This window comes from Euleptes europaea, chromosome 11, assembly GCF_029931775.1.
Source record: "Euleptes europaea isolate rEulEur1 chromosome 11, rEulEur1.hap1, whole genome shotgun sequence".
Taxonomy (NCBI): domain Eukaryota; kingdom Metazoa; phylum Chordata; class Lepidosauria; order Squamata; family Sphaerodactylidae; genus Euleptes; species Euleptes europaea.
Window position 1 is genome coordinate 73,958,540 of NC_079322.1, and position 25,398 is coordinate 73,983,937.

A 25,398-nucleotide genomic window follows, 5' to 3' on the forward strand; every position below is an offset into this window, starting at 1 on the left:
CAGACTTAATCTTGTGTTGTATCGAAGCGACCGCTAGAGGGAGCAAAACATATGCAGAACTGGAAAAAAAAAAACCTCCACCCAAGAAACAAGAACTTAGAACTGAGGAAAATGAAAATGCAGAAATGCCCTTGGGCTGGTTTCGTTTCGGTAGACTTCATCAATAAAACAGGAAGCGCAACGGGATGATCTCTGAAGGTAACTTTCAGCCCTATATCCACAGATGTTCATCACTGGGGATAAGAGGGAATAGATTGCGGGGTAATAAAGACACTAACACAAAAGCAATGTACTAACACAAATTCACGTCCCCCTGATAATGCTGGCAGAAAAGCCTCAGAAGATTGTAAATTTGAATTAATATATACATTATGAACAAGGACAGTTCTCCTATACTCTGTTCTGCATTTTTCTATCATTATCAAGTTGGTGTTATATATTAAATAATTCTGTTGTTTGGATCTGAAAAGAGTTGTTCTTTTACTTGGGAAGCAAGCACTTAAGGCCTAACTACGTTAACCAACCCTGAGTATCCTGACAGAGTCTTTCTCCTAAATAAACATGGACAGAATCACAGCGGCTTTTCTTTTGTAAGAACCCATTAAGTGCCAAGTTATGGCAGAAAATAAGGACTATGTTAACAAAACACAGAACCAATCAGTTCCTGCTTTAAGTGGCTGGCCTTAGATTTATATTTTCACGTGACCGTCCACTTTCTAGCGTTTAGGCATCTCCAGTTCAAGCTGTAAGTGTAATCTTTTTTTGGGTCTATTGTTCAGATGGTGCCACTGAAAATATTGAAACTGGATCTGTCACTGTCCAGCTTTTACTTACAAGCCACATGTAGATAATGTAATGTGGTCTGTTGGATTTCATGTAGGTATACAAGACAAGGTAACAGTCTCCGCCATAGAATTGCCCGTAGTTTCTGGGTTCTACCGGGGCCATTTCAAGATTCTCAATTCGCCACACCTTGAAAAACAAAAATAAGATCAGCTACATATATACATCACTGGATCAGTTACATATAAAAGGTAAAGGTCCCCTGTGCAAGCACTGGGTCATTCCTGACCCATGGGGTGACGTCACATCCCGACGTTTTCTAGACAGACTTTGTTTATGGGGTGGTTTTGCCAGTGCCTTCCCCAGTCATCTTCCCTTTGCCCCGAGCAAGCTGGGTACTCATTTTATCGACCTCAGAAGGATGGAAGGCTGAGTCAACCTTGAGCTGGCTACCTGAAACCAACTTCAGTTGGGATCGAATTCAGGTTGTGAGCAGAGCTTGGACTGAAGTACTGCAGCTTACCACTCTGAGCCACAGGGCTCTTCAGTTACATATATCTATACCTATATGAACACATGAAGCTGTCTTATACTGAACCAGACCCTTGGTCCATCAAAGTCATTATTGTCTACTCAGACTAGCAGCGGCTCTCCAGCATCTCAGGCAGAGGTCTTTTACATCACCTACTTGCCTAGTCCCTTTAACTGGAGATGCCGGGGATTGAACCTGGGACCTTCTGCATGCCATGCAGAGGCTCTACCACTGAGCCACAGCCCCTCCCCAATAGTGAAAAAGTCTAGAGAAGATTGTTATTTGGTTATGGAACACACATGAAGCTGCCCTGTACTGAATCAGACCATTGGCCAATTGAGGTCAATACTGTCTGCTCAGACTGGCAGCTGTTCTCCAGGGTTCCAGGCAGAGGTCTTTCACATCACCTATGGCCCAGTCCTTTCACTGGAGATGCCAGGGATTGAACCCGGAACCTTCTGCATGCCAATCAAATGCTCTACCATTGAGCCACAGCCCCTCCGCGATAGATAGATAGATAGATAGATAGATAGATAGATAGATAGATAGATAGATAGATAGATATTGCAATCAGACTCATTACTGGAACAGCCACACCCCACCTAAACCTGGCTGGTTCTGACTGTGTCCTGCCAAGTTCCTTCTTTGCTTCACACCCTGGCCCCACCGAGTAAACAGTGTTTGTGGTTGGCAATTCTTAGTGAGAAACCTACCAGCATTAATCTGTTCAACCCCTAAAATCTGCTTGAGAAAGGGCTTCGCAGCAACTCCGCACAAGCCTGAAGTTCCCAGTTCTTAAGCTGCCCAGCTGCTGCTTCCAAAAAGACAGGCGGGGCAGAAATATCACCGATGCTACATGGGAGTCTTAAAAAGCACTTGCTCACTCACCTCCACTTTCCCAGAGGCATCATCTGCCATGCGCTGCTCGGCAGCCAGCTCTGGTCTGGCGTGCAGCTGAGCAAAGTCAAATTTTACTTGATCCACTTTGGCTGCAAAGAAACCCAAAACATACATCTCAACCATGTAAAAATACACTGCAAGTCACATACAGAATACGAGCTCCAGTTAGGGTTGCAGCCTCCAGATGGAGGCCTTCCGGGATTACAACTAATCTCCAGACCACAGAGATCAGTTCCCCTGGAGAAAATGGCTGCTTTGGAGAGTGGACTCTATGGCATTATACCCTGCTGAGGTCCCTCCCCTCTCCAAACCCTGTCATCCCCAGGCTCCACCCCCAAAACCACCAGGAATTTCCCGACCCAAGAGTTACAGAGGTCCCTCCCCTCCCAAACCCTGCCCTCTAAAAGAAGAAGTTGGTTTTTATATGCCAACTTTCTCTACCACTTAAGGGAGACTCAAACCGGCTTATAATCACCTTCTCTTCTCTTCCCCACAACAGACATCCTGTGAGGTAGGTGGGGCTGAGAGAGCTCTAACAGAGCTGTGACTAGCCCAAAATCACCAAGCTGGCTTCGTGTGCAGGAGCGGGGAAACAAATCCAATTCACCAGATTAGCCTCTGCCGCTCATGTGGAGGAGTGGGGAATCAAACCCGTTTCTCCAGATCAGAGTCCACCGCTCCAAACCACTACACCACGCTGGTACTGGAAAGAATGAGCTGGCCCTGAGCCACAGCTAAATTGAGGAAACAAATGTGGGTGTTTCTGCCTCACCAATCTTCCCAATGTTGTGTGTCTTGCCGAGTCCTTGAGTCTCCTCTTTCCCTGTCCACTTTTTGAAGAGCTGTTTAAACATCGCCGACTCTGCTCCATCATTTACAACTTCTACATTTGTCGTAGCAGGATACCCTTTGGCTTGGATGAAACCCTAGAAGAATTCCAAAGATATATCAGCGTCTTGAGCAAAGAAATTTCATAGCTGCAGCGCAAGTACTGTGGCTTGCACATACTGTTATTGTTCACAGGGATACAGTCAAGAGACTGCCAGGCTGAGCATAGTGTACAATCCTGTGATTTGGATCCACCAGAGTGTTTCCACAGATGGAAAGATTTCCACCCGTGGAGCACAATTTTCAAACCCCCCCCCCCGCACCCACTACAACCCACGATACCCCTCAAAATGCTACTTCTATGATTCTGGGGTGGCATTTTGGGTTGCAGTGGGAGAGGTAGTCAAAAAAGTCACACTGCATGAGTAGGAAGCCTTCTGTCTGTGGAAACGCTCTGGTTGATCCAACCCAGTGACTAAGGTTGCCAGCTCTGGGTTGGGAAATAAGTGGAGATTTTGAGGGTGGAGCCTGAGGAGGGCAGGGACCTCAACAGGGTACAATGCCACAAAGTCCACCCTCCTAAGCAGCCATTTTCTCCAGGGGAACTGATCTTGATCGCCTGGAGATCACTTGCAATAGTGGGAGATCTCCAGGTGCCACCTGGAAGTTGGCAACCCTACTTGTGACCCGATAACACATGCATACATTGGTTACAAACGACATGCATATGTTTGGTACAGACTAGGTAAAGAATCAGATGAGAACCAGGATCAAAGGAGCATGAGTATGGGCCTTGGTCTGATCCAGCAGGGCTTTTCTTATGGATACTGGTCATGATGCATACCTATTCCCTCCAGTATCAGAGGAGCATGCCTAATATATTAGGAGCTTTGGAACACAGGCAGGACAATGCTGCTGCAGTTGTCTTGCTTGTGGGCTTCCTAGATGCCCCTGGTTGGCCACTGTGTAAACAGACTGATGGACCTTAGTCTGATCCAGCATGGCCTTTCTTATGTTCTTAATTCTGCATTCTGACATTTTCATTTTTGTATGAAATTTAATGCCTCATTAAGTGTGTGCAGGTATAGGCCCAAAACACTCAACTGAATAGCATCTATAAAAGGGATTTGCAGGGGAAAGAAAGCTGGAAAGTGAGTTTCAATACATTCACATTTTTGCAGACTAGGAGATTTCGGCATTTGCCACAAAGATACAGAAGTGGCCTTCTCAAGCAAACTCACCACTGCTCGGCCAAAGGCTGCTTTTTTCTCCTCTTTGCTGGAGTCTTTTCCTCGCCAGACGTAAATTTTAAAGCCTCCCTGGTCTAGGATGTGACAATCCTGTCAGAAAGAAAATAAGAAACAACCATCACAGGATTCGAACCCCTCGCTTTGAGCATATCCTATGCATGTGTCACCTCTGTGTCAACCTGACAGTTTAAACGTTAGCATTTGGGCATGTCATAAATTTAAAGCAATAGTCTGATTCCTGAGGTGTCCCTGTAACGAGTCCCAGGCCAAGATGAATTGGCATTTCAAAGTGATCTGACTTTAACTGCTCTCAGTGATGTCAGATGGGAGAGGAGAATCTTGCTCCTCTTTGAGAATCTTCTTTTGGGTCATGTTCTTGATTGGCTTATCCTGGTCAGGGGGTCAGTGATCCCGTTTCCCATCCAGTTAGTCTACAACCATCTGGCACAAGTTTTTCCATGCATTGCCCAATAATAACATCAATCTTGCTGCTTTGGTACTTATGCTGGCTTGAAGATATTATAACCTGCCTGCCTTCCTGTATGTTAGGAAGCTAGTTTTGTTATTTTCTTTGCACTTGTTTATTTCTTCTTTATGAATAAGCCTGAACCAATTATTTAATTTTGTCAATAAAGCCTTTTGCTTTTATTGGTGTGTTCTGCTGCGTGTGTAAGAGTCCAAATTCAGTTTCAGTCAAACTATCAGAAGGGGATTTATTCCAGGGGCTCAAATCTTCCTTGCAAAGACATGGTGGGCCAGAACCGCTTCCCCCCGCCCCCGTCTTCGACAGCATGTCACTGCACATACCTGTGGCCATTTATGCATGGGAGGTTTTGCCTTGGGTTTGCCACTCTCTGCACATATTCCCCATCCAAATTCTCAAAACTCTGAATGGGGGCTTATTAGAATCATAGAATCATAGAGTTGGAAGTGACCATCAGGGTCATCAAGACCAACCCACTGCACAATGCAGGAAATTCACAACTACCTTCCCCCCCCCACAACCCCAGTGACCAGAAGATGGCCAAGATGCCCTCCCTCTCATCATCTGCCTAAGGTCATAGAATCAGCATTGCTGACAGATGGCCATCTGGCCTCAGCTTAAAAACCTCCAGGGAAGGAGAGCTTACCACCTCCCAAGGAAGCCTGTTTCACTGAGGAACCGCTCTGTTAGAAAATTCTTCCTAATGTCTAGACCACTGGTTCCCAACCAGGGGTCCATGGACCCCCAGGGGTCCGCGAGAACTAAATTAAAGTCCGCAAAACAAAGTTCTAAACCCATAATAAATTAATATTTTCAATTAAAAGTTCTCTATTATAAATATATATATATTCAAATATTATTCTAAGTTTAATGTTTAACTAACAGTTATGATTAAAGTTTATTTTCAAATTCTTGGAATTTTTATTTTGAACCTTGGGGTCCCTGCACCGAACAAAAAAGTCCTAGTGGTCCCTGGTTAAAAAAAGGTTGGGAACCACTGGTCTAGACAGAAACTCTTTTGATTTAATTTCAACCCGTTGGTTCTGGTCCGGCCTTCTTGGGCAACAGAAAACAACTCAGCATCATCCTCTATATGACAGCCCCTCAGTACTTGAACATGGTTATCATATCCCCTCTCAGTCTTCTCCTCTTCAGGCTAAACATACCCAGCTCCTTCAACCTTTCCTCATAGGACTTGGTCTCCAGACCCCTCACCATCTTTGTTGCCCTCCTCTGGACACGTTCCAGCTTGTCTACATCTTTCTTAAATTGTGGTGCCCAAAACTGAACACAGTACTCTAGGTGAGGTCTAACCAGAGCAGAGTAAAGCGATACCATCACTTCGCGTGATCTGGACACTATACTTCTGTTGATGCAGCCCAAGACCGCATTTGCCTTTTTTGCTACCGCATCACACTGCTGACTCATGTTCAGTGTTCAGTCTACTAAGACCCCAAGATCCTTTTCACGTTGCTGAGTTTTGAGGATTTGGATGGGGGAAATGTGCATCTAGAGAGCGGAAAATCCAAGGCAAAACCTCCCATGCATAAATGGCCTGTGTGGAGCTAAACAGATGTCCCCCCTGGCTAGGCACTGCAAAGGGCGTAATGTTATCTCCCACAGGTTATACGGGTTACAGCTCACCTCGTGGCGCAGGAGGTCTTGCGTCAGGGGCCGCGTAGCAATTTCTTGAACCACCAAATCCTTGCCGTTTTCGTAAACGCTACAGGGGGCAAAAAAGGGCAAAGTCAAAACCGAAGGCATTGGGCAAAGCCTAGAGCCAAGGGCAGGGGTTGCAATCCTGAGACCCAAGTGCTGTGCTTAGCGTAAAGGCTTTCGACACATTGGAAGTGGAGGACTGAGCAATGTTGTTTTGTGCAGAGCACACCAGTGCCTCAGAGGAGGCAGAGGGGCTAGCAAGGCTAGATAGATCACTTCCTGTGTCCTTCCCTTAGCCTGCTCTGCAGCTGCTCCAGAATGCTGATCTTAGGGGTTCCTTCCTTCTGACTAACTTCTCTCCCTGCTCTTCTCTCGAACCGCTAGAAGGGCAAGATGTGCTCTCCACAATCACTCTTCAGTCTATAGATGCCTGGCCCCCATCATCTAAGCTTGTTGACGGATGACGTCTTAGGCTCCAGCGGGAGAAGATGCGGGTGCTGTGCTGGCATGCTTATGTCACTTCCAATAATAACAGGAAGTAACATGGGGACACACTAGCATTTTATAAAAACTCTATGGTAAAACCATAGAGTTCTAAATATCCCAGAGCGTCTAAAGACATCACCTCTGTTTTTTACTGGCACGACACAGGCACACCAGCCCCCGCCACCCAATTCCTCCTGGGGTTGCCAGCTACGGCATGGCAACCTTGCTCTTCACCTTATCTTAGATAGATAACTAGAACCTTTTCCTCTACTTTTCCTATCCAGTAAGAAGTTCCTTCACAATAAAGCAAAGCACTTATTGTGTGGACTTTGTTCCATAATTAGCATCCCTACCACAGTATAAACCAAGTAGGGTTGCCAACCTCCAGGTACTATCTGGAGATCTCCTGCTATTACAACTGACTTCCAGCCGATAGAGCTCAGTTCACCTGAAGAAAATGGCCGCTTTGGCAATTGGATTCTATGGCAATGAAGCCCCTCCCCAAACCCTGCCCTCCTCAAGCTCCACCCCGAAAACCTACCACTGGTGGTGAAGGCAACCCTAAAACCAAGCTCTAAGCTAAACATTACCAGCTCACGAACTTCCAAATTATTTTTTGGGCTAGAGAGGGGAGGGGAAGAAGGCTGAAAAATTCAAAGCCGCATGATAAGCTGTTGTTTGGCTAGTAAGTGGGGGAGCTCCCAAATCCTGCAGGTGAGAGGCTTACTGGTAAAGGCGGACATTGGCTTTCTGAAGTTCATCAGCTTTCTCATCCAGGGTGGGATCCTTGAGCTCTCCACGCCTCTCCCCCAGTGCGGCTTTCATGATCTGCATGAGGTCAGGGGAGTCCTTCTCGTTGTCGATGATGCCAATCTGAGCGCGCCCACCTCTCTCGCCATCCCGGATGCTCCGTGCCAAGGCCATTCCCTGGGAGATGGAGGGATATAAAGAGAAGTCATATGGTTGTAAAGCCATAAATCACTTCCCACCAGTAGAAAGACTCAGGTCTTTAGCCAAATGGGCAGGCCTGGCCCAGGGTTGGCCCTTGTAGGGAAGGAGGGTTATTGAGTTGGCAGCATCCCAGGAGAAAAATTAAAAGAAAAATAAGGCCTCATATACTTACAGGAAGTTCTTACCATAGAGTTCCTTGAAATTCCTAGAGTGACAAGGGTAGCTCTATGAATCACCAGAAACTCTATGGTAAGATTAACATAGAGTTTCTGGAAAATTCTAGAGCTCCCCTTGTCACTTCTAAGTAGCTCTAGGAATTGCCAGGAACTCTATGGTCTGAACTTCCCATAAGTAGATGAGGCCTTTATTTTTATTTTTTATTTTTCTCCCCAGGACGATCAGCCCACCCCCACCCCTTCATTTCCAACCACTGATCAGCTGATGATTGGCGGGTAAGGGCTGCAATCACCTGGAAGTCTCCCGCCATAAGCGGGCAAATGAGAAGCCTACCTCAGAGCCACCTTCACCCCTTATGTTCCACAGCAATTGTGTGTGTGTTAAGTGCCGGGAGTCGCTTCAGACTCCTGGCGACCCTATGAATCCATGTCCTCCAAAATGTCCTATCTTTGACAGCCTTGCTCTGGTCTTGCAAATTGAGGGCTGTGGCTTCCTTTATTGAGTCAATCCATCTCTTGTTGGGTCTTCCTCTTTTCCTGCTGCCCTCAACTTTTCCTAGCATGACTGTCTTTTCCAGTGACTCTTGTCTTCTCATAATGTGACCAAAATACGACAGCCTCAGTTTAGTCATTTTAGCTTCTAGGGTCAGTTCAGGCTTGATTTGATGTATAACCCACTGATTGGTTTTTTTTTGGCAGTCCAGGGTATCCGTAACACTCTCCTCCAACACCACATTTCAAAGGAATCTACTTTCTTCCTATCCGCTTTCTTCAATGTCCACCTTTCACATCCATACATAGTAATAGGGAATACGATGGCATGAATTAACTTAATTAGGTCTGCCAATTTATGCACAAGGAATGGCAGTTCAGATTTCCACCTGCCGCCATAGCTTAGCATTTTCATCCTCAAAAACATGCATTAAAAATACCTCCCGGGTTTTTCAAGACTGACCCTGGATTTCTCGGCAATGTTGCACGAAGACCCATTCCACTGGATCAGCACTTTGCCAAGGTCCAGCAGGAAAACATCGCCTTTATTGAAGCTGTCCCAGGAAAGGTCGACCTGTTTTGGAGGAAGGAAACGATTAATAGGAAGCCAAGAGAGGAACACCAGTGAAATATAAGGGGCGGGTTCATGGTATGGGAAGCATTCGACCTACCTATGCAGTAGGCATTAAAAATTCATAGACCCCAGTTCATGCTATTGGTTCTAGAGGTAGGGGAGCCAGCTCAGTTGGGAAATACCTGGAGACTTTGGGGGTGGAGTCTGAAGAGAGCAGAGTTTGGAGAGGGGAGGGACTTCAATGCCATAGAGTCCAATTGCCAAAGTGGCCATTTTCTCCAGGGGAATTGATTTGTATCGCCTGGAGATCAGTTGTAATAGCGGGAGATCTCCAGCCACCCCCTTGAGGTTGCAACCCTAACTGGGGGGGGGTATACAAGCAGGAGGCTTCCTCCTGCTTCTCACCAGTTGTGTAGACAAATATAGAAGGATTATCCTTGGAAGTAGGTTGGGAAATACCTGGAGATTTTGGGGCTGGAGCCTGAGGAGGGTGGGGTTGGAGGAGAGGAGGGACTTCAGTGGGGTATAATGCCATACAGTCCACCTTCCAAAGCGGCCATTTTCTCCAGGGGAACTGATCTCTGTTGGAATTCAGTTGGAGTTCAGTTGGAATCCCAGGAGATCTCCAGCCACCACCTGGAGGCTGGCAACCCCAAACTCCACCTACCTAGCAGAGAGGGCAAGTAGGGTTGCCAGGTTCTCCCTGGCCACGGGTGGGGGGATGGGGGGGGGTAGGGTTGCCAGTTCCATATTAGGAAAGTCCTGGAGATCTGGGGATGGAGACTGGGGAGGACTTCATTGGGATACTATGCCACAGAGTCCACCCTCCACAGCACCCATTTTCCCCAGGGGAACTGATCTCTGCAGTCTGTAGATGGGCTGTAATTCCAGGGGGTCCTTAGATCCCACCTGGAGGCTGGCGTCTCTACGATTGAACCTCAGCTTGCCCCTGCACCACAGCAGTCGCAAAAGACAAGGGCTAGGGTTGCCAACCTCCAGGTGGTAGCTGGAGATCTCCTGCTATTACAACTGAGCTCCGGCCGATTGAGATCACTTCCTCTGGAGAAAATGGCTGCTTTGGCAATTGGACTCTATGGCACTGAAGTCCCTCCCCAAACCCCGCCCTCCTCAGGGTCTGCCCCAAAAACCTCCCACAGGTGGGGAAGAGGCAACTCTAAGAAGGGCACAGGCTCCACACGCCTTCCTGCTTGGAAAGGAACTGAGAGAGTCCTTTTCTGCTGAAGGAAGAGATCTGCCAGTTTGAACATCTTTAATGGTCTGGTGGCGTTGGAGAGCATGTCCCAGCATCTTCACACTCCACTAAACCCTACTGAGCCATGTGAAAGTTAATCCTCCAGTAATACAGCAGGATACAGTTTTCCCATCCTTACTTCTGTAGCCGACACATGCTTCTTCCCCTTGACATGAAGGAGCCGCTTGATGTTATATATGTTGGTTTCCACGTGCTTGAACCCGGACGCGATTCCTCCCTTCTTGTAGCTGTTTGGAAACAAAAAAGAAGAGAAGAAGAGTTGGTTTTTATATGCCAACTTTCTCTCCACTTAAGGAAGACTCAAACTGGCTTACAATCCCCTTCCCCTCCCCACAACAGACACTCTGTGAGGTGAGGCTGAGAGAATGTGACTTGCCCAAAGTCACCCAGCTGCCTTCATCTGTAGGAGTGGGGAAACAAATCCAGTTCACCAGATTAGCCTCCGCCACTCATGTGGAGGATTGGGGGATCTAACCCGGTTCTCCAGATCAGACTCCACTGCTCCAAACCACCACTCTTAACCACTACACCATGCTGGAGGGTAAACGACAGAAACTTCTTAAAGGCGGCCATATTCCTTCTACAGATTGCAGCTGTAGCAGAAGGGTAGGAGCAATGTTCTTGGCTTCAACAGGCCAACAAACAAACGAAAACATAACAGGTTTCTAGTCCTCATTATTGTTTGTATACCTTTGAAAGTTCCACGGAAAAAGTGCAAAGGGGCCAAAAACGGTTAACAGGTAAGAATGAGATCAAAGGCACTTATCCTATACCGGATCCGTGGAAATACATGTTTTTCTCCCTTATTAAAAACCTTTGCTTGGGGAGGGGCTGTGGCTAGGGTCGGCAGGTCCCTCTTCGCCACTGGCGGGAGGTTTTTGGGCGCAGATTGAGGAGGGTCGGGTTTGGGGAGGGACTTCAATGCCATAGAGGCCAATTGCCAAAGTGGCTATTTTCTCTGGGTGAACTGGTCTCTATCGGCTGGAGGTTGGCAACCCTAGTAGAAGAGCCTCTGCTTTGCATGCAGAACATCTCAGGTTCAATCCCCAGCATCTCCAGTTAAAGGGACCAGGCAAGTAGGTGATGTGAAAGACCTCTGCCTGAAACCCTGGAGAGCCGCTGCCGGTCTGAGTAGACAATACTGACTTTGATGGACCAAGGGTCTGGTTCAGTATAAGTCAGCTTCATGTGTTCATATGACATGCCCTTTCTCTCTCACTATCCTTTGATCCTTATCACTCACATGATGCCTTTCTTGAAATAGCTTTTAAAGGCTGCCGACTCATATCCTTGCACCTCCCGGTGCTGTACAGGGTTCCCGCCCAGTGCGTCGTCCAGCTGCGTCACGTAGAAAGCGGCCGCCCCTTGCTCGTCTTGAGATGACTCACGCCCAATCCAAAAGTGCAGGTCGGTGGCAAATCCGGACCGCGTCTTTGTGTTCTAAGACAAAACGGACAGGAGGAATGAAAGACAAATCTATTTCTGCAGTTACTAGGTTGGAAATATGGCTGCCTTGATTTCAGGATTGCCAACTCCAAGTTGAGAAATTCTTGGGGATTTTGGGGGTGGAGTCTGGAAAGGGTGGAGACCTCAGTGGGTAGGGTTGCCAACTGCCAGGTACTAGCTGGAGATCTGTTGCTGTTACAACTGATCTCCAGCCGATAAAGATCAGTTCACCTGGAGAAAATGGCCGCTTTGGCAATTGTACTCTATGGCATTGAAGTCCCTCCCCTCCCCAATCCCTGCCCTCTTCAGGCTCCGCCCTTTGAAGGTGGATTTTACAGAGTGAACTGGCAAAATCCACTTGCAAATGGTAGTTAAGGTGCACTGAAAGTGGATTGAAAGTGCATTATTTGGGCTGTGTAAAAGTGCCCGAAGAGTTGGTTTTTATATGCCAACTTTCTCCACCACTTAAGGAAGACTCAAACCGGTTTACAATCACCTTCCCTTCCCCTCCGCACAACAGATACCCTGTGAGGTAGGTGGGACTGAGAGAGCTCTAAGAGAGCTGTGACTAGCCCAAGGTCACCCAGCTGACTTCGTGTGTAAGAGTGGGGAAACAAATCCAGTTCACCAGAGTAGCCTCCACCGATCACGTGGAGGAGTGGGGAATCAAACCTGGTTCTCCAGATCAGAGACCACCACTCCAAACCACCACTCTTAACCACTATACCATGCTGGCTCTCTGGGAGGTCTCCAGGCCCCACCTGTAGGATGACAACTCTACCTGAACCTTTGGGAAGGATGGAATAAAAACAGATTGTAAATAGCTAAAAAGGAAGATGAGATTTAAGAAAGGGAGCCAAAGCGGCAAAATTATGAGAATTTTTCACAAGGACTGGGGGACCAAGGTTGCAATCCTCAATTAGTCAGAAATCAAACTGGGTGTGCTTAGACCAGGTATTCTCTCTCAAAACCCAACCTCCCTCACAGGGTTGTTGTAAGGACAAAAGGGATGCCACGAGAAACCATGTAGAACATCTTCCTTGGAAGGGGAGTGAGATAAAAATTAGACGGAAACAGAGAATGTACAAATTGAAAACGAAGCCCTATTTCCGGTCCAGCAGACAAGCATTTTACCACTTTTCAAACTTGAAATTTACAAGGGAAATAGAGATTGCTTCGGGAACTAGATGCACCCCACAGACCAGCATTTGGACAACTCTGATGATCCCTGGATTATGTTACTAAGCGCTAGGGTTGCCAACTCTGGGTTGGGAAATACCTAGAGATTTGGGGTGGGGGGAAGGGAGGTACCTTGCTGTTACATAAAGCCATAGAGTCTACCCTCCAAAGCAGCCATTTTCTCCAGGGGAGCTGATCCCTGTCATCTGGGGATCAGTTGTAATACCAAGAGATCTCCAGGCAGCAACTGGAGGTTGGCAACCCTACCTAAGCACCCAACACTCAGTGGCATTGTCTGAGAGAGGGGAAACCCAAAGGCCCACATCCCTCCATTAGAGGAACATGATTTGTGACAGGAAGCCCCCATGTTGCCCTTGTTTTGAAAGGATCCCCTCGGGAGTCCCCTGAACACCCGGAAGGCCACTGGGCAGAGAACACCACCAGAAAAACAATACATGCTTCGACCTGCACACAGCCTATTTTTCTAGCACCTTCTAACCATCCTGCAAAGTAAACATTGGCGAAATCGGTCTGCGGCTAGGTTACCATGGCGATTAGTGTGGGAAAAGAGCAATTTCATGCCCCAGGGCGAGAAGGGGGGGCTGAATAAATCTCAGCTCCCAACAAAAAGGAAACTGAAGGAGTGACGTTCATCCCTGGCACCCTTGGCAAAGTGCTGTGGAACTAGATAAATGCAGCTAGTTTTCCAATGAAGCCTGACACCAACAGAGTAGCAGGAAGAGGAGCTGTGGCTCAGTGGTAGAGTATCTGCTTGGCATGCAGAAGGTCCCAGGTCCAATCCCCGGCATCTCCAGGCAAGGAGGTGATGGGAAAGACCTCCACCTGAGACCCTGGAGAGCCGCTGCTGGTCTGAGTAGACAATACTGACTTTGATGGACCAAAGGTCTGATTCAGTATAAGGCAGCTTCATGTGTTGAACAGCTGTAGTAGGGTTGCCAGGGGTGGGGAGTAGGATTGCCAGATCCAGGTTGGAAAACCCCTAGAGGTTTGGGGATGGATCCAGGGGAGGACAGGGGCATCAATGGAGTACGATGCCAAACAGCCCACCCTCCAAAGCATCCATTTTCTCCAGGGGAACTGATTTCTGTTATCTGGAGATGATCTGTAATTTCAGGGGATCCCCATGTACCACCAGGAGGCTGGCATCTCTAAGCTGTAGGGATGCTATATTTACTTTTTTCCTGGCAGGGCAGAACTTATATGTACTTAACAGCTGCACAGGCAGAAATTCAACAGATGGAGGATTCTCTGTGACTGCCTTTGTATGCTAGGGAAAGCTTCACCTGTTTTATTTCTGCTTGCCAGACAGCGGTAATAGATACCCAAGGCCTGCAAACTAGACACTCTCTATGTTGTCAGCTACACTGGGTCCCCCACTGGGAGAAAAAAGGGGTATAAATGAAGTAAGTAAACAAATACTCTAATGCACACTTTTCTGAGCAGATTTTAAAACAAATATGGGGTTATTTTGACTTTCTACTTTTTTTCATAAGAACTACCCTGTTGGATCAGACTATATCTACACCTAGGCTGCTTCCAGAGTCTAGGGTTGCCATTTTTGGGGTGGAAAAATCCTGGAGATTTGGTGATAGTGGGCAAAAACGCATGGTTGCTTTAGCCTCCTTTATTCCCTGTTTCAGCCAGGATTCAGCCAAGATCGAATGCATGCGGTCGTCTGGACACCAGTTGTAATTCTGGGAGACCTCCAGCCACCACCTGGAGGTTGGAAACCCCATTCTGCACTATTATACATGTGTGACAGGAATCTTTTCCCCTACTTGATATATGTTTTAATTGATAGGGCTTTTCATGATCTAGCTGTGAGCTGACTCAGCTATTTTCAAAAGCAGAAAGCAGGACAAAAATGTTTCAAATAAATAAATAACAGAGTCTGTTTAGCACTCAGCTATCAATAAATTCACGATGGAAGAGTCTGTTTAACTAGTTTCATAACATGTATGTTATTCCCTTTGAAATGTAAAAATCTATTCTAAATCGAAATAAAACCCGTTCATAGGATGAGCCGGTCTCTGACCTGGCGTTTATGTGTTCCCACTATTTTGCATGGTGCATCATTACCAAAGCTACTCACGTGTATGATGATGTAACAGTCCCCTTCAAAAAAACTCCCATAGGCCTTTTCAGGGATGGGTACCATCTTCATTTTCTAAAAAGGAAAAAGCACAAAAGATCCAGTTAAAAGGATGCAAAAACAAAAGAGAGCAATCTTTCATCTAAGACTTGTGGATTATCAAGCCGAACGCAGTTCATTGTTGACCCACCAGGACTTTGTAAATCTCTTATTAAAAACTCTGTGCCTACAATTGCAAAAGAAGAGGTAGGCATGGCCTTTTACGCAGGGACGTTTCCCCGTGGTCACCCACGCCGACTGCTTCGGGGCTTCCTTTCGATTATGCATGCCTTTTCTGACCGTCAGAGGTCGCCATGCTCTCCCCGCATGTTTTGCCCATGTTTTCCAGATGCGATTTTATCCCAAATCTGGAAAGTGCAGACAAACCGCATGGGGAGAGCGAGGCGACCTCTGACGGCCGGGAAAAGCATGCATAATCAAAAGGAAGCCCCGAAGCAGTGGGAGGGGGTGACCGCGGGGAAACGTCCTGCATAAAAGGCCATAAATAATTGTTAAACACCAGACATGCCATGACAGGCAGGTTGCGATGACGTTGGCTTCTGGTCACTACATTGACCTGTTTGACACGGCTAGCCAAATCATTGCCAATCTGAAGTGGAGATGGGATTTGCCCCCACACCCCCATCTCCCAGTTTCCCCACCAGTCCTTGAGTGTTATCTGTGCATTGGCCAAGGGCACATTAAAACGAGGCTTTCCCAATCCTTTTATAGCCATTTCCCTCATATGTAAGTACTATTCAGGCTTCACTAGCTCTGGCTGTATTAGGGTCACTTGAACCCCTGAATCTCTCCAGCCAAAGACTTTGGCATTGTTCACTTCAACTGGTTCCCTATAACCATTTGTAATTCCTTCAGGCACCTTCCACACACTAGATACACAAGCAGTTTCAACTTCATTGGGATTTGCTGTTTCTGTCCCTTGGGTGTTTTTAACTGCCTCTACTTGTGCAACTACATGTAGTTGCCTCACAGGTCCTGAGTTATTTTTCTTTACTAATTTGGGACAGTTGTATCTTACATGCCCTATTTCTCAACAATTAAAACACCTTGGTTCCTCAGGTTCTCTCCTAGTCTGAGGAGTCCACTTTGTAGGGTTGGTTTTCTGAGGTAATTTCCCCACCCCCCCGAGGGAGCCAAGCTCGTTTCTTTTGATTCCCTGAGGTAAAATATGTTCCCCCCAAATCCTCCTCCGGGGAACCCATAATTTCAGCTGCTGTTGCTGTGTTCTCGGGCTTTTTGTCCCATACAGTCCATCTATACCAGTGGTTCCCAACCTTTTTTTGACCAGGGACCACTAGGACTTTTTTGTTCGGCGCAGGGACCCCAAGGGTCAAAATAAAAATTCTGAGAATTTGAAAATAAACTTTAATCATAACTGTTAGTTAAAACATTAAACTTAGAATAACATTTGAATATATATTTTTATAATAGAGAACTTTTTTTTTTTAAGATTTTATTTGTATTATTGAAAGGGTACAGGAAAAAAAAGGGAGGGATAAAGCATTATAAATATAAAAACAATACACTATTAAAAAAATAAGCTCAAATACATACTGTAAGGCTTTCTCTATATTAATAAAAAAGAAAAAAAGATATTGCAAAACCTCATTCTGTTATTCTACTTATACTAATATTCTATTATGTAAGAGTCTAAAGTTACTTACAATTCTTTATAACAAATTAAGTAATATTTAACCATCACATTTCATTCAGTTAGCTAGAGTTCATGTAATTGTAGAATATCACCCACTTTTCGTCAAATTGCTCTGTGGATTCACTGGATTTTTGGTATTTGAATATATATATATTTATAATAGAGAACTTTTAATTGAAAATATTAATTTATTATGGGTTTATAACTTTGTTTCGCAGACCTTAATTTAGTTCTCGCGGACCCCTGGGGGTCCATGGACCCCTGGTTGGGAACCAGTGATCTATACTTTCTGGGTATTATCTTGTAAAACTGTTCCAGTGCTATTAAATTCACCACCTGATTCTAGTGCTATTAAATCCACTATCTGATCTCTAGTTTTGGCCCCACTGCCAGTCAACCAGCGATCTAAACGTCTGTCTAAACTACAGTTCAACTGACAATAGTTTTCATCTGATTTCCCCCCAAAGTCCCCTAAATTCTTTTCTGCTCTGGTCAAGCAGTTAAATCCAAATCTCGTGTCTCACCCTTTCTTTAAAGAGCTCAAAGTCTAGTCTGGGGACTCTTCGTTCCTCATTTCAGAGTAGATGTCAGAGTAGATTTGTGAGTGGACATAAATCATTCTTTCGTCGTCAGTCGCTTGAAAACCTTTACAAGCCCTTTCGAAGCTAACAACAACAGAAAAACTTCAATATTGTCACCTTTTGGAAATTTCTTTTGATCGATGTAGCTGGCTTCACCACCTAGCCTAGTATTTCCCAACTCAGCCCTTAATCGTAATTCTTCCATTTTTATTGGTTCTTGTAGGTTATCCGGGCTGTGTGACCGTGGTCTTGGTATTTTCTTTCCTGACGTTTCGCCACCAACTGTGGCAGGCATCTTCAGAGGATTAACACTGAAGGACAGTGTCTCTCAGCATCAAGTGTGTAGGAAGAGTAATATATAGTCAGAAAGGGGTTGGGTTTGAGCTAAATCATTGTCCTGCAAAAAGTATCAAAGGTAATGTGCTAATCATTGTCCTGTAAGTATCAAGATAATGTGCTAATGACTACAGTCCACAATAGCCATGCAGATTAGCTTTGGAATCACACATTAACAGATCAGGATACAATGGTTCCATATTAACATACCACACCCTCATTAGCGCATTATCTTGATACTTACAGGACAATGATTAGCACATTACCTTTGATACTTTTTGCAGGAGAATGATTCTGCTCAAACCCAACCCCTTTCTGACTATATATTACTCTTCCTACACACTTGACGCTGAGAGACACTGTCCTTCAGTGTTACTCCTCTGAAGATGCCGGCCACGGCTGCTGGCGAAACGTCAGGAAAGAAAATACCAAGACCACGGTCACACAGCCCGGATAACCTACAAGAACGAATGAACTCTGACCGTGAAAGCCTTCGACAATCTTCCATTTTTAATTTATTTAATTCAATTTCATGCTGTCTTTGAGCTTCTCTCTCTCTCTCTCAATTCTATATCCCTTTGTTTTAATTCTATTTCTCTTTGGGCTTCTCTTTCTTCCCTCTCTTGTGCCACTGTGGTCAACTGCAACTCTTTCTGCTTTTAATTTCTCAAGTTCTACTTCTCACTTTATCTTCCAGATCTCTACGTGGTCAATATTCACAAGCCAAATGCACACAGCGTCTCCTAAGTTTTTTGGGATCTGGGTTCGTTTTGAACTATAAACCTTCCCCTCAGCTTCCAGGTGTTCTGCAGGTAGTGAGTACATAGGCTTTGGGTTCGCTGCTGTGAGGTAAATGTTGTGGTGCATGAGGAGATTATTGAGATCACCGAGGCTGGATTAATATTTAAACAACTAAGATTTATTGATTTACAGGTTGGTTTTAAAGGAACAAACCGGCAGCCCAGGTCTCCAGGTAGACCTGGCTGAGGCACAAAAATTTAAACTGGTGATGACTTCAGAAAGTAGTTATTAACAGTGATATTTTTTTTTTGCATTTCTTATGGTTCTAGGGGCCTCATAGACAGTATATAAATATATATTGTGACATACACATTTTTAAAATTAAAATCAGAATGTACACGGCGATCAGCTGGTGACAATGGAGATGGGGAAAGCCCGCTAATAGAGAGGAGTGGTGAATAGGAGTTCAATTTTTGAATAATAAGAATTATATGTCACGGGGGGGCATCAGGATTTTAGAGATGCTTAGGTGGGGCATGGCCAAAAAAAGGTTGGGAACCACTGCTCTAAACGCACATTTCCCCCCATCCGAATTCTCAAAACTCCAAAATAAGCTGCCATACAGAGTTTTGAGAATTCAGATGGGGAAAAATATGCATTTAGAGAGAGGCAAATCCAAGGCAAAACCTCCCATGCATAAATGGCCAAAGTCTGCTCATCCCCAGAGACAGGCCCAACAATTGGGCACTCTCTTCTCTCCCAGGGATAGAGCTAACCACTTTGCCACACTACCAGGCAGAACTACCCTTCCCTCTGGCCTTTCATGCAGGGACATTTCCCTGTGGTCACCCCCACCGAATGCTTCAGGGCTGCCTTTTGATTATGCATGCCTCTTCTGACTGTCAGAGGTAGCCTCGCTCTCCCCACGTGTTTTGCCTGCATTTTCCAGATTATGGCTAAAACAGCATCCGGAAAACACAGGCAAAACACACCGGGGGAGCGAGGTGACCTCTGACGGTCGGAAAATGCATGCATAATCAAAAGGAAGCCCCAAAGCAGTCGGCGGAGGTGACTGCAGAGAAACGTCCCTGCGTAAAAGGTATCTGTCTGCTAAGTCAGACCTGAGCTGTTACTGCTCTCTTCATGAGTCAGATCTGAACTCGCTCCTCCTGTCCTTCCCTCCAACATCTCATCCCCCTTCTCGAAGGTGACTGGATCATCTAAGTGGCTGATTTTCCCTTCAGGGGCAGGACAGCCTACTGCCGTCACACGCTCCCTCCGCCTTCTCTCCACACAGCTCTTCCTGCTAGTGATGACAACAGGCTGGCATGTGCTTCGGAGACTTCAGCCTCTCCGGAGAGGATCTTTAAAAGACAGTCGAAGAGGAAGACCAAAAAGGGATGAGGGCTGAAGAAGTCTTGTTGCAGGAAGTCAGTGAAGTACCCAAACGAAAAAGGAGAGCGGAAGGAAGACAAACACCCCTTAGGCAATAGATCACAATGGGTAGCCGTGTTAGTCTATCTGTAGCAGTAGAAAAGAGCAGGAGTCCGGTAGCACCTTAAAGACTAACAAAATTTCTGGCAGGGCAGCAGTTCTATCCCACAGGGATTTCAAAGGGCGATTAGAAAGAACGACTGCTGAATTACAACTAATAATGAAGCTCAAGATAATGCATTCTCCTGGATTGAATAGAAACCTGGGATTCGTGTCTCATTACCAGTGCCGATTTCTCCAGGCCTACTCCCCCTGTGCACATCACACCCAATCTAAGCATGCCTGCTAATGTCATTTACTTGCTGGTGACATTTACATGCTATTGGGTGACTGAATTAACTCTTCTCTACTTAAGGATAGGTGGAATCACATTCTAGCTGTATCTGAAGAAGTGAGCTGTGACCCATAAAAGATCCTACCCTGCCAGAATTTTTTTTTTTTGGTCTTTAGGTGCTACTAGACTCTTGCTCTTTTCTACTCCTTAGGCAAGAACAAGACACAGGAGGCCCTAGCCGTCTCCCCCCCCCCCCTCCTATTTATTGCAGCCAACCAACAGCAAGCAGTCGACAGACATGGTGAGGCTTTGCCAACAGCCTGGCAGCACAAGAGAGCTTGGGATGGCATCCAGGGATTTTGCTCCAAGGCAGGAAAGGAGACAAACATCAGACTAAATGTTGCTTTAAACAGCCCACAGCCTACTGCAAGATCTGAATGCAACCATAGCAGAGCCAAAGTCGTAAATCTATGGCTTAAAAATCCAGAGATCATTGGTTGTGAGAGAGGGGGGGGAAAGCAAACCCCATGAGCTCTTAAAATACACTGGTTCCAATCCACATCCTTGGGCTGCCCATGTCGGAAGCCGGATTGTTTTGATGTTTTAAGAACATTTGCTGTGGTTATTTGCACATCAGAAGGTGCACACTGCAATTTGGATCAGCCACATGCCTAGAAGGCTTCTTCTTAGGGTTGCCAACCTCCTGGTGGTATCTGGAGATCTCCCTCTATTACAACTGATCTCCAGCCAATAGAGATCAGTTTACCTGGAGAAAATGGCCGCTTTGGCAATTGGACTCTATGGCATTGAAGTCCCTCCCCTCCCCAAACCCTGCCCTCCTCAGGCTCCACCCCCAAAACCTCCTGCCAGTGGTGAAGAGGGACCTGGCAACCCGACTACATCTGCATGTGGTTCTCCAAGAGGATTTGGGGATTGGAGAACCTTTCATACGAGGAAAGGCTGAAGGTAGGGTTGCCAGCTCTGAGTTGGGAAATTCCTGGAGATTGGGGAGGGGGGTGGAGCATGAGGAGGGCAGAGTTTGGGCAGGGGAGGGACTTCAATGGGGCTCTAATGCCATAGAGTCCACTTTCCAAACCAGCCATTTTCTCCAGGTGAACTGATCTCTGTCAGCTGGAGATCAGTTGTAATCCCAGGGGATCTCCACCCACCACCTGGAGGTTGGCAACTCTAGCTGAAGGGTCTGTGTCTTAACAGTCTAGAAGAAAGACAGCTAAGGAAAGACATGATAGAGGTTTATAAAATTATGCATGGGATGGAGAGAGTGGACAGAGGGAGGGTTTTTTTCTCCCTCTCCCATCATGCTACAACTGGTGGGGGGCACCAGTGAAATTGGTGCAGGACAGACAAAATGAAACAATTTCGTTACTCAACCTGTAAATAAACTATGGAATTCACTGCCACTGGAGGTTGCATTGCCAACCTCCAGGCGGGGCTTGGAGATCTTCCACTATTACAACTGATCTCCAGACAATAGAGAGCATCCTGACGTTTACTAGGCAGACTTTGTTTTATGGGGTGGTTTGCCAGTGCCTTCCCCAGTCATCTTCCCTTTACCCCCAGCAAGCTGGGTACTCATTTGACTGACCTCAGAAGGATGGAAGGCTGAGTCAACCTTGAGCCGGCTACCTGAAACCGACTCCCGTCGGGGATCGAACTCAGGTCGTGAGCAGAGCTTGGACTGCAGTACTGCAGCTTACCACTCTGCGCCTCGGGGCTCTACATGTCTATATTACATTCCAGATTATAAGAACAGTCCTTTAAGCTTTAATAAGATCTTGCAATCTGAAATGACACCCCTGACGTTTCACATATCGTGGCGCAAACACCAATTCAGAAGCTCTTGGGTGCTTTTCCCACCTGGCTCTGCTCATAAATCATGTGAGTTTCTCTACTTCATCTCCAGCCAGACTTGCAAAATACAAGAGAAACTTGTTGGGTGACGGCAGGAACTCAACGACACACTGATTTTCATAGATTGTCGCCCTGGGCTGTCAGGAGCCTGAGTGTTTTCTATGCGTTTGGGGCTCTAAAATGTCAGATTAGGATCAGTCTGGCAAGGGGGAAAGTCTTGTAGATCAGGACTGAACACAGCAAACAAGGTTAAAAGTTCACTACAATCCAGAATATATCAAGTAGCAAATGATACCGGGATTCTAATTCCCACTTCTTGTAGAAATTCAGTTAGTGAAGCTCCCCTGAGCTTTACTAGTCCTGTATAGAGCTGCCAGGCAAGTTCAAATACATGTTCAAATAATTAAAATAAAATATCCCCCTTCCCCCCGTTACATGTGTGTACTTTATTAGCAAGGCATTGGCCAGCGTGGTGTAGTGGTTAAGAGCAGTGGTTTGGAGTGGTAGACTGATGTTTACGGTTTTATGTGGTGTAGTAGTTACGATCCAGCATGGTGTAGTGGTTTAGAGCAGTGGTTTGGAGTGGTGGCCTTTAATCTGGAGAACCGGGTTTGATTCCCCACTCCTCCACATGAGTGGTGTCTGTTGTGGGGAGGGGAAGGGAAGGTGATTGTAAACCAGTTTGATTCTTCCTTAAGTGGTAGAGAAAGTCGGCATATAAAAATTAATTCTTCTTCTTTTGTACCAAGTGCAAGCCTAGGACCTGATAACCTCACTCAATAGTATCTCAAGAATAGAGAAAAATCCCTTGGATTGGGAACCTAGAGTCAATTCACCCAGGCCTGGATCTACATTTTTTTGAAGGGGAGCAAAAGTACAAATTGATGCCCCTGGATATTATATACATATTTTTCCTTTATATAATCTGCTGCCCCCACCCCAGCATGCTGCCCGGGACAGCCCCCACCCCTTGTTCCCCCCTAGATCCAGCCCTGAATTCACCCAATCTTCGGCATGCATGCCAGTTCCTTGAAAAAACAGCATATTCTAGCACCTAGCTCAACATGTCCAGCTGCTAAATCATAGCTGCCTTTTACTAGGTTAGACCTTCTAGCCCAGGGATTGTCTATGCTGACCTGCTGCAGAGATTTCCAAGGTTTTGTAGTTGTTTTCGCAAAAAGACTTCCCCCACTTCTGCAACTTGAGATTGTTGTAAAGTGAGATGCCAGAGACTGAATGTGGGTCTGGGGCTGCACCGAATGCTTGCACATAGGTTGTCCAGGTGAAAGTAGCAGAGAGTAGTAAACATTTGCCAACATTCGCAATGGCGGAACCCTTTCCCCCTTCTTTGCTACAATGCCAAAGTAAGTCATCCGAAGGATGGTTGCTTTTCACCTTTGCCAAAAACGCTGTCCGAAGTTCCTTCCCTTTTGTGTTAGCTTTAACATACCTTGTGCTCAGCCACCCGTTTTGTAGATCCTCCTCACAAAGATCACCGCACTGTGCAGGATCACGTTATTCTCTCATGTTGGCACATGCTCAACAAATTTTTTTTGTGAGCTTCTGGCAAAGAGCCTGAATCTGACTTGCAGCACCAGGTAAGCATGGGTGATAAGATGAAACACACCGGATTTTCAAGCATGCACCTGAAAAGTTTGTTAGTTTCAAATCCAGAAGCACCTTAGAGACCAACCAGATTTTCAGGGTATGGGCTTTTGTGATGAAGGGAGCTTTGATTCTCGCAAGCTTATACCCCGAAAGTAGGGGAGGGGCTGTGGCTCAGTGGTAGAGCATCTGCTTGGCATGCAGAAGGTCCCCGGTTCAATCCCTGTCATCTCCAGTTAAAAGGACTAGGTGAGTAGGTGATGGGAAAGACCTCCGCCTGAGACCCTGGAGAGCTTCTGCCGGTCTGAGTAGACAATACTGACTTTGATGGACCCAGGGTCTGATTCAGTATAAGGCAGCTTCATGTGTTTATGTGTTCAATGTTTGGGGGAAGGGCCGTTTGGAGGAAGGGCCGTGGCTCAGACCTATGGTCTGAGTAAACAATACTGACTTTGATGGAATCAGGGTCTGGTTCAGTATAAGGCAGCATCATGTGTTCAATGTTTGGGGAAAGGGCCGTGGCTCAGTAGTAGAGCATCTGCTTGGCATGCAGGTGGTGCCGGGTTCAATCCCCGGCATCTCCAGTTAAAGGGACTAGGCAAGCAGGTGATGGACTGAGGGTCTGGTTCATGTGTATTAATGTGTGTTCTTGTTCTCTAAAGTGCTTCTGGACTCGAATCTAGCTGTTCTGTTGCAGACCAACATGGTTACCCTCCGAAAATACCTAAAAAATGTGTGAATCGGTTCTCTGATTGATAGGGTTGCCAGCTCCCAGTTGGGAAATACCTGGAGGTTTGGGGGGCGGAGCCTGAGGAGGGTGGGTTTTGGGGAGGGGAAGGATTTCAATGCCATAGAGTCCAATTGCCAAAGCAGTCATTTTCTCCAGGTAAACAGATCTTTGTTGGCTGGAGACCAGTTGTAATAGCGGGAAATCTCCAGCTAGTACCTGGAGGTTGAGCAACCAAAATAAACACCACTGTACTGTTACCAAAGGTTAGGAAATAAGCACAGAGTATGGCTGAATAAACTTACAATCACTATATGAAGCAAAGTGTATTAAAGTGCATGAGGTGACTATAAATAAATAAATAAATACATATATACAATTTCACTAAACAGTCCAAAAGGTACAAGTATCAAAGTTCATAAGTAGAAGCTGGAACGATGTCTTCATGTATATTTGTTGTTGCAGGGGGACGATCGTTTCATTTCTTCCTCAGCCCCATTTCCTACACATAAAATGTACACACATATATCTATATAACAATATTCACATGTATAGGAGATACTATATGAAAAAATTTTTTAACTTACAATGAGAATCACTTCACATGCATGGTTCCTTATGAAGGCATTAAAGATATTTTCAATTCTCCCGTTGGGATAAAAAAAGCAACTTAAGTATATTAAAAGTCTTCAGTTCCACAAGGGATACATCAATTCATATACATAGTTGCACAGACGATTCTAGACGTTCCCAAAGGGATACAAATGTTAACTGCTGAGACGGTACTACTGAATCACTAAATAGGAACCATGCATGTGAAGTGATTCTCATTGTAAGTTAAAACATTTTTCATATAGTATCTCCTATACATGTGAATATTGTTATATACATATATGTGTGTACATTTTATATGTAGGAAATGGGGCTG

General features: G+C 45.8%; 1 protein-coding gene across 1 annotated transcript in view; it reads right to left on the reverse strand.

Moving 5' to 3' along the window:
* The window catches only part of VILL (villin like), a 36,504-nt gene that overhangs the window by 10,234 nt on the left and 872 nt on the right, over nucleotides 1-25,398 (reverse strand). Inside the window, exons 2-11 of the mRNA XM_056856981.1 lie at nucleotides 15,127-15,201; nucleotides 11,632-11,828; nucleotides 10,507-10,615; nucleotides 9,005-9,115; nucleotides 7,650-7,849; nucleotides 6,422-6,500; nucleotides 4,285-4,383; nucleotides 2,988-3,141; nucleotides 2,204-2,304; nucleotides 835-972 (exon numbers count right to left, since the gene is read on the reverse strand). Coding sequence (XP_056712959.1) covers nucleotides 835-972; nucleotides 2,204-2,304; nucleotides 2,988-3,141; nucleotides 4,285-4,383; nucleotides 6,422-6,500; nucleotides 7,650-7,849; nucleotides 9,005-9,115; nucleotides 10,507-10,615; nucleotides 11,632-11,828; nucleotides 15,127-15,201 — 1,263 coding nt within the window. The remainder of the gene's footprint in view (nucleotides 1-834; nucleotides 973-2,203; nucleotides 2,305-2,987; nucleotides 3,142-4,284; nucleotides 4,384-6,421; nucleotides 6,501-7,649; nucleotides 7,850-9,004; nucleotides 9,116-10,506; nucleotides 10,616-11,631; nucleotides 11,829-15,126; nucleotides 15,202-25,398) is intronic.